The sequence below is a fragment of the Anomaloglossus baeobatrachus genome, chromosome 5, assembly GCF_048569485.1.
Source record: "Anomaloglossus baeobatrachus isolate aAnoBae1 chromosome 5, aAnoBae1.hap1, whole genome shotgun sequence".
NCBI lineage: Eukaryota > Metazoa > Chordata > Amphibia > Anura > Aromobatidae > Anomaloglossus > Anomaloglossus baeobatrachus.
The window spans coordinates 580,136,519-580,146,033 of record NC_134357.1 but is presented as its reverse complement, the minus strand read 5'-3'; the positions used below and the strand labels follow the sequence as shown (position 1 = coordinate 580,146,033).

General features: G+C 49.3%; 1 protein-coding gene across 2 annotated transcripts in view; it reads right to left on the bottom strand.

Annotated features, from left to right (window-relative positions):
- Positions 1-574: 574 nt before the first annotated feature.
- LOC142312446 (uncharacterized) overlaps positions 575-9,515 on the bottom strand; it is a 29,646-nt gene continuing 20,705 nt past the window's right edge. Inside the window, exon 4 of one of the 2 annotated variants that reach the window (XM_075351387.1) lies at positions 575-3,256. In XM_075351387.1, the coding sequence (XP_075207502.1) occupies positions 1,497-3,256 (1,760 nt within the window). In that variant the 3' untranslated portion in view covers positions 575-1,496. The remainder of the gene's footprint in view (positions 3,257-9,515) is intronic. The other variant, XM_075351388.1, reaches the window with a different exon arrangement.

The window sequence follows — 9,515 nt, the reverse complement described above, 5'->3', positions numbered from 1 at the left end:
CGTCTAGTGCGCACAGGATTTTTTTTGCCCATAGGTTTTGCTGGTGATTCACTGCAGAGATGTTATGAACATTTTCTGCAGCGAAACATGCAGCAAAACCGCAAAAAATCCGCGGCAAAATCCGGTAAGTGCGCACATAGCCTTAGGGGCACTTTGCACACTGCGACATCGCAGGTGCGATGTCGGTGGGGTCAAATTGAAAATGACGCACTTCCGGCATCGCATGCGACACCGCAGTGTGTAAAGCCTGGATGATACGATTAACGAGCGCAAAAGCATCGTAATCGTATCATCGGTGCAGCGTCGGCGTAATCCATAATTACGCTGATGCGACGGTCCGATGTTGTTCCTCGCTCCTGCAGCAGCACACATCGCTGTGTGTGAAGCCGCAGGAGCGAGGAACATCTCCTACCGGCCTCACTGCGGCTTCCGTAGGATATGCGGAAGGAAGGAGGTGGGCAGGATGTTTACATCCTGCTCATCTCCGCCCCTCCGCTCTGATTGGCCGGCTGCCGTGTGACGTCGCAGTGACGCCGCACGACCCGCCCCCTTAACAAGGAGGCGGGTCGCCGGCCACAGGGACGTCGCACGGCAGGTGAGTGTGTGTGTGAAGCTGGCGTAGCGATAACTTTCGCTACGCCAGCTATCACCACATATCGCTGCTGCGACGGGGGCGGGGACTATCGCACTCGGCATCGCAGCATCGGCCTGCGATGTCTTAGTGTGCAAACCCCGCCTTAGGCATAACATCTCTGCAGTGAAGCTCACTCCGTAGAGCTCACTCTTTCACTGACAGTGATCACTGAGGCTTTTGGGATCTCGCAACCTGGAAGTTCATTTTGGGGGACATTAGGGGCACTTCTAAACGTTTTGGTACTGGATTATATTTAGAAAATTCACTAATCTGCGGCTCTCCTCTGCTTTAGTAAATAAAAAAGGCAGCCACAGATTTGTGATAAGCACTATTTAAAGGGAAAGACAAAAAACACATTGCGCTAGAAAATTGAGGGATATTACCCCTGTAACAGTGTCAGTAGCAGATCCCCCCACAACAGTGCATCATAAACACATTTTTTGCTTCAATTTATTCCCCTATTTTCCTCCTTTAAAACCTAGGTGCATCTTATGGTCTGAAAAATACGATAAGTTTAAAAAGAAAGAAAATGGTTCTTTCCCTCAACAATTCTTACTTGAGCAATTGTAGCCAATTTTTGGATAAAACCCTTTGAATTATGGTACATCATGATGGCTTCTCCCGTGTGACTCATTTAACAACAGGACCTGATTAATGATAAAAACATTTGCTAAATTCTGAAAGCAAAAATAACTGCTCCGCTCTGTTGGTTTTCTGATGTTGGCAAGACTTGATTTACCAGTTAAACATTTCAATTATTCACAACATGAAAAAGGTTCCTGCCCTGTGCGGCTTCTTCAGATGTTTACCAAGATCTGATTTCTGAGAATTACATTTTCCACATTCAGAACATAAAAATGATTTATTTTGTGTGAATTTTTTTATGGTAAACAAGACGTGATTTCCTAGTAAAACATTTACCACATTCTGGGCATGAAAATGGCTTCTCCCCTGTGTGAGATCTTTGATGAGCAACAAGGTGTGTTTTCTGAATAAAACATTTCCCACATTCTGAACATGAAAATGGCTTCTCCCCTGTGTGAATTTTCTCATGTCTAACAAGAAGTGATCTCAGAGTAAAACATTTCCCACATTCTGAACATGAAAATGGCTTCTCCCCTGTGTGAATTTTCTCATGTCTAACAAGAAGTGATCTCCGAGTAAAACATTTCCCACATTCTGAACATGAAAATGGCTTCTCCCCTGTGTGAATTTTCTCATGTCTAACAAGAAGTGATCTCCGAGTAAAACATTTCTCACATTCTGAACATGAAAATATCTTCTCCTCTTTGTGAGATCTTTGATGGATATTAAGATATGATTTCTGAGTAAAACATTTCCCACACTCTGAACAAGAATATTCTTTCTCTTCTGTGTGAGTGTTTTGGTGTTCAATAAGACGTGATTTCATGGTAAAAAATTTCCCACATTCTGAACATGAAAATGGCTTCTCCCCTGTGTGAAATTTTTGATGCTCAACAAGATCTGATTTCCGAATAAAACATTTCCCACATTCTGAACATGAAAATGGCTTCTCCCCTGTGTGAGATCTTTGATGAACAAAAAGATATGATTTCCGACTAAAACATTTCTCACATTCTGAACATGAAAATGGCTTCTTCCCTGTGTGAATTTTTTGATGCTCAACAAGATCTGATTTCCGAATAAAACATTTCCCACACTCTGAACATGAAAATGGCTTCTCCCCTGTGTGAGATCTTTGATGCGCAACAAGATACAATTTCCGAAAAAAACATTTCCCACACTCTGAACATGAAAATGGCTTCACCCCTGTGTGAGAACTTTGATGCTCAACAAGAGACGATTTCCGAATAAAACATTTCCCACACTCTGAACATGGAAATTGCTTATCCACTGTGTGAATTCTTTGATGCTCAATAAGAGCCGGTTTCCGAATAAAACATTTCTTACATTCTGAACATGAAAATGGCTTCTCCCCTGTGTGAATTTTTTGATGATTTGCAAGGGTTGTTCTCTGAGTAAAACATTTTCCACATTCTGGGCATGAAAATGGCTTCTCCCCTGTGTGAGATCTTTGATGTTCAACAAGATCCGATTTCCGAATAAAACATTTCCCACACTCTGAACATGAAAATAGCTTCTCTCCTGTGTGAATTCTTTGATGCTCAACAAGAGACGATTTCCGAATAAAACATTTCCCACACTCTGAACATGAAAATGGCTTCTCCCCTGTGTGAATTTTTTGATGAATAGCAAGGTTTGTTTTCTGAGTAAAACATTTACCACATTCTGGGCATGAAAATGGCTTCTCCCCTGTGTGAGTTTTTTGATGGATATTAAGAGTTGATCTCCTGATAAAACATTTCCCACATTTTGAACATGAAAATGGTTTCTCCCTTGTAGGAGTCGTTACATGTTCCACATCCCTTCTGCAACTTTCATTTTGATTAAAATTCTGTGATAAATCGGACTTTTGGACTTGTTTTAAAAGATCAGATGATAAAGCTTTCCGAGGAAGGACTGGAGGTATATCTGGAACAACAGCATGCTCTTCATATGTATCATGTGTGATACTTTGATCATCTGTTTTAAATTCTGACGATATTAGATTTCCATCTGAAGTCCCAATACAGACATCTGCTAAAAATAAACAGTTATTATTTCTCAATGATATTATCTTAAAAGTACATTTTTTGTTTTTAAACCATAACATCAGAAATTCTGAAAAAATGTATTCTGAATCTGTTGTCCAATTTCAACATCTTAAGCCTGCTTTACATGTTACGATTCAGCATACGATATTGTATGTGATCGTAACCTCCCCCATCGTATGTGCGGCACGTTCAATTTGTTGAACGTGTTGCACATACGATTTTTTCCTGTCACACGTACTTACCCGTCCATACGACCTCGATGTGGGCGGCGAACGTCCACTTTCTGGAGTGGGAGGGACGTTCGGCGTCACATCGACGTCACGCGGCAGCTGGCCAATAGAGGCGGAGGGACGGAGATGAGCGGGACGTAAACATCCCGCCCACCTCCTTCCTTCCGCATTGTCAGCCAGGAGATGTGGGACGCAGGTAAGATCTGTTCATCGTTCCCAGGGTGTCACACACTGCGATGTGTGCTACCCCGGGTACGATGAACAATCTGCCGTTCAATTTTTAGGAATTGAACGACGTGCATGCGATGAACGTTTTAACGTTCAATCGCAATCGCACGTACCTGTCACACACTACAATGTACCTTACGATGCCAGATGTGCGTCACTTACGACGTGACCTCGCCGACACATCGTAAGATATATTGTAGCGTGCAAAGCGGCCTTTAGGCTGTTTTCACACTTGTGTTGTGTCTCACCTGCCAGGTCCGTTGCTGCGTCGAAATGACGCATCCGTCAATTTTTGTGTTGCTAACAGACCCAACGGATGCGTAATTTTGCTGAAATCTGTCAGCGGCACTACCGCCCCCATGATCACTGCACACACACCGGCACTACCACCTTTATCATCACCGCACATGCAAGCACTACCGCCCCCATCATCACTGCACACACTGGCACTACCGCCCCCATCATCACCGCTCACACCGGCACTACCGCCCCATCATCACCGCACACAAGCAGGCACTACCGCCCCCATCATCACCGCACACACTGGCACTACCGCCCCCATCATCACTGCACACATCGGCACTACCACCCCGATCATCATCGCACACACACCGGCACTACCAACCCCCATCATCACCGCACACACACAGGCACTACAGCCCCATCATCATTGCACACACACCGGCACTACCGCCCCCCATCATCACCGCACATACATCGGCACTACCGCCCCCATCATCACCGCACATACCCCGCCACTACTTCAGTGACGTACCCGCTGACAGAGCTATTCACTACAGTTTCTGCGTGGAGCTCACAGATTGCGGTGGTGTTTTACTGCCGCTCCTGTCAGCTTCTGATGTAGCAGAGATGAAAGCATTGTGGGACCTCATGTGGATTACGCCGGACCTGGAGGGGTATTTGGTGATAAATAAAGTGGTGTAAGATGGTGTTTTTTTGTCTTTTATTAAAAAAAAAGGATTTTTTCGGGTGTAGGTGTTTATTTACTTTCTCTTACAGGTTAATCATGGGGGGTGTCTCATAGATGCCTGCCATGATTAACCTAGGACTTAGTGGCAGCTATGGGCTGCCTTTAACTCCTTATTACCCCGATTGCCACAGCACCAGGGCAATTCGGGATGAGCCGGGTAAAAGTCCTGGGACTGTCGCATCTAATGGATGCGGCAATTCCGGGCAGCTGCTGGCTGATATTTTTAGGCTGGTTGGCTCCCCATAACATGGGGCTCCCCATCCTCAGAATACCAGCCTTCACCCGTGTGGCTTTATCTCGGCTGGTATCAAAATTGAGGGGGACCGCACGCCGTTTTTTTTTAAATTATTTATTTATTGTACTGCATGAAAGAGACCCACCCACCGGCAGCTGTGATTGGTTGCAGTGAGACAGCTGTCACTCAGCGTGGGGGTGTGTCTGACTGCAAATAATCATAGGCGCCGGTGGGTGGGGGAAGCAGTGAATATGAGATGAAATAATGAGCGGCTGGCATTTTCTTTTTTTTTTTTCCACTTTAAAGTTTTATTGAATTTTAAAACAATACATAAAGAGAATGTGACGCCCTGGTAAAAGCAGGTAGTCACAGGTAAGCACCCGCATTACACCTTTCCCACACTAGGAAACACACAGCCAACCATTAAAACCTAGTCACCCCCTTAGGGACAGATAGACATACCAGTGGGCATGGCCAGGTGGTTGGTGCATTCCCACCCAGGGGTTTAGACTGCCCGGGGCGGGAAAGCAAGCAGTGGAGTTTCAGAGTTCAGAGAGAGTGGAGGTCAGGCCTGTGTGTCAGGCCTGAAGTAAACTGACAGGTACCAGGGTAGGAGCCCTGGTGCCACTGGCTAGGAGGCAGACGGTGGTCTCCTTCGACAGGAGATGGGAAGATGGCTCGGCAGAACCAAGGTGGACCGGGACAGGGTTGTAGCCCACCGGTACCTACACCGGGGACCCAACCGGAAGCCGTGCACAAAGGGGGGTACTCGGACCCTGAAGCCAGAACCAGAACCTACTTGAACTGGTTAATTAACCGATTGAGGCCAGGACTAAATGTCCTGTCCCACCCAAAGTCCCTCATAGAAGACAACAGCCCACTGATTCGGGATAAGAGGTCACCGCCAGGGCCCAGAGATCCCACGGGCCAGCGTCTGTGGGCACGGCTCCTTAGGCCACATCCAGCCGGGAGCGGACTCCCGAGTTTCATACCGGGAAGATCCATTTGACACAAAAAGGTGCAGGAGAAGGATAGAGCCCACCAGCCGGGTGGGGGATCCCGAACTCAACCGGCCACGGCACAGGCCACCACTACCTTGGTTTACCAGAGACTTGCGTGTTTTACTGCTGACAGTGAGTACACCAGCACCCCCTACGGTCGTCATCCCCCCTGCTCCGGAGCCTCGGGTCCCGGGGCCACCATCCCTGCCCATGGAGGGGTTAACATCTTGGTGCACAACATCTCCCCCCGGGTGCCCTGTAACAGCAGCGGTGGTGTCCCACCTCACCACACACCGTGGGTGTCGTCACAAACTTATTACGGCCTAGCCCGTACATCTACGTCCCCCCATTTTTATTCAGCGTGTCCGCGAGACCCCCGGGTCCAGAGACCCTCGAACCACCACCCCTGAAGGTTCGGGCCCGAGCAGCAACCGGCTGCTGGCACGGGGACGGCACATCCTGAAACTTGGCGTCACAAACAGGATACTTACCCATCCACTTACCTTGTGGAAGTGCGCCTTGTCTTGGACAGTCAGCAGTGATCCGTTGCCGAAATTTCAGAAGTTGCCATTTTGTTCACCATTTTGGCGCAAAAAACTACAGCCCATCATCTTCTTCCCCGCGAAAAGGGCGCGAAAACCGAAGCGCCGCCCCCTGGTAACGCGGCCGGAAAGCGAGGCCAGAAGTCGAAAAACGAAACTTACAGGCCTGAAAGAGGAGTGCCGGCAAAAGACCAAGGGGGAGAAGCGGGAAGATGTCGGCTCCTAAACTTGATGCCGACCCCGCGCCGACCGCAGGAGCGTGGACCCTTGGGCTCTGGTAATGATTCCCCGTGTAGCAGCTGGCGGTGAGCCGCCTGCCACAGGAAGGATGTCGGCTCCGGCAGTCCGCAGTCCGCCCGGGAATGGCGTCTAGCTCAGAGACGGATGACAGCGGCTCCGAGGGTGATACGGAGGCCCCGACTGCCGCTGGGGGTATGATAATACCAATCTGTAGATACTGCAGACAGCCTGGTCACTTTGCCAGTGCGTGCCCTGAGAATGGCCGGTTTTAAAGGAGCTCACACCAAGTTTTAAAGTTGAAAGTTAACTGTTTAAGGGACTTGCGACCCTTGTTGAACGTCCTCATGTTCCGGAGGAGGCCATCTGCATGACAGGTGGAGGGTAGCAGGGCAGTTGAAGAGTTAAATGACACAGCGCTCCGTTCTTGTTGAACGTCTTCACCCCTGCAAGTTCTAAGTGGAGACGCCATCTGGGGTGGGAGCCCCAGGTGGAGGATGGAGCCCGGTATGGAGGAGCAGTCGTACCCGCACTGCCGGAAGCTGAAGACGGAGTCTTTTGGACAGTGCTGCCTGTGAGCGAAGGTGGCATTGGGGACTCGTGCTGTCCAGTGGTGGTCTGGGGAAAAGCTGCAGAAGGAGGCTGTTCCGGCAGCGGAGTTTAAATGTTATGATTGACCGTCCTTTTCATTTTGCAGCAGTCTCCGGAGAGGCTGATTGGAGGATGGGCCTGCGGTAGAGTAGACCGAGGCCCTGTCACCATTGGGACCAGTGACTATCCTCCGGGTCAGGGGTCCCCTGGACATGGGGTCCTTGAAAGGACTGCCGGGTAAGGAACTTTTTACCCAGCCCGTTTCGGCACCCGGACTTAACCTGGACTTTGGCAAGGGGTGCGCACCAGTGCTTAGCGGTGGCACCAGGGTTAGGTTTGTTTGGGTGGTAAAGGCGAGAAGGACCCGGTCCCGTCACGTCCCGGTTATGTTATGTAACGTTTAAGTAGCCTGCCTCCCGTAAAGGAAGAATTCAAAATATTCTTACAATGTAAATATGTTATTATGTTTAAAAAATGTTTTATTCTTTTATCTTTCTGCAGTAAAAATAAACCGGTGGTGGTCGGACAGCCCACTGACGGTCTGTGTTTAACCAAGGGGGAGTGTGATGCCCTGGCAAAACCAGGTAGTCACAGGTAGGTCCCCGCATTACACCTTTCCCACACTAGGAAACACACAGCCAACCATTAAAACCTAGTCACCCTCTTAGGGACAGATAGACACAACAGTGGGCGTGGCCAGGTGATTGGTGCTCGCCCACCCAAGGGTTTAGACTGCCCGGGGCGGGAAAGCAAGCAGTGGAGTTTCAGAGTTCAGTGAGAGTGGAGGTCAGGCCTGTGTTTCAGGCCTGAAGTAAACTGACAGGTACAAGGGTAGGAGCCCTGGTGCCACTGGCTAGGAGGCAGATGGTGGTCTCCATCGACAGGAGACGGGAAGACAGCTCGGCAGAACCGAGGTGAACCAGGACAGGGTTGTAGCCCGCCGGTACCTACACCGGGGACCTGACCGGAAACCGTGCACAAAGGGGGGTACTCGGACACCTGAAGCCAGAACCAGAACCTACTAGAACTAATTAATTAACCGATTGAGGCCAGGACTAGAGGTCCTGTCCCACCCAAAGTCCCTCATAGAAGACAACAGCCCACCTAATTCAGGATAAGAGGTCACCGCCAGGGCCCAGAGATCCCAAGGGTCAGCGTCTGCGGGCACGGCTCCTTAGGCCACACCCAGCCTGGAGCGGACTCCCGAGTTTCATACCGGGAAGATCCATTTGACACAAAAAGGTGCAGGAGAAGGATAGAGACCACCAGCCGGGTGGGGGATCCCGAACGCAACCGGCCGCAGCACTGGCCACCACCACCTTCGTTTACCAGAGACTTGCGTGTTTTACTACTGACAGGGAGTACACCAGCACCCCCTACGGTCGTCATCCCCCTTGCTCCAGAGCCATCGGGTCCCGGGGCCACCAATCCTGCCCACAGAGGGGTTAACATCTTGCTGCACAACATCTCCCCCCGAGTGCCCTGTAACAGCAGCGGTGATGTCCCACCTCTCCACACACCGTGGGTGGCGTCACGAACTTATTACGACCTAGCCCGTACATCTACGTCTCCCTATTTTTATTCGCCGTGTCCACGAGACCCCCGGGTCCAGAGACCCTCAAGCCACCAACCCTGAAGGTCCGGGTCCGAGCAGCGACTGGCTGCTGGCACGAGGGTGGCACAAGAACATTGGTCCATGCTATCACAAATATTGCGAATCAAAAGTCTATACGATACAACACATTCGCAGACTTCATAACAGTAGGTAGATGATTGACATAATACATGGATAGTCATTTTAAACCACAAAAAATAATAAAACAAAGAAGAGAGGTTAAGGAGAGGGGCATTCACGATATATAGAAAAGAAAGAATAAGTTGGAGAAAGAGGAGGAGAGGTAAAGAGTAGAACGCGTCGGCCAGGTCTGATACATTGTCCGTTGGACCAAAACTTGTCAGAAAGGTGGTGTATGGTGACTGAGGGAGATAGGGCCAAAGTGCCTATTTTCCGGAGATTAAATTAGTTCAAGAAATGTTCTACCAGACAGGAATGATTCCCACTGAAACCATTTAGTGGCCGTCTCTACTGTCTGGCCACACGACTAGGCCATCACCATTTCCATGCGATGAATCACATTCACCTCCATTACCCACTCCTCTAGCGTAGGGGGAGTAGGATCCTTCCAACGC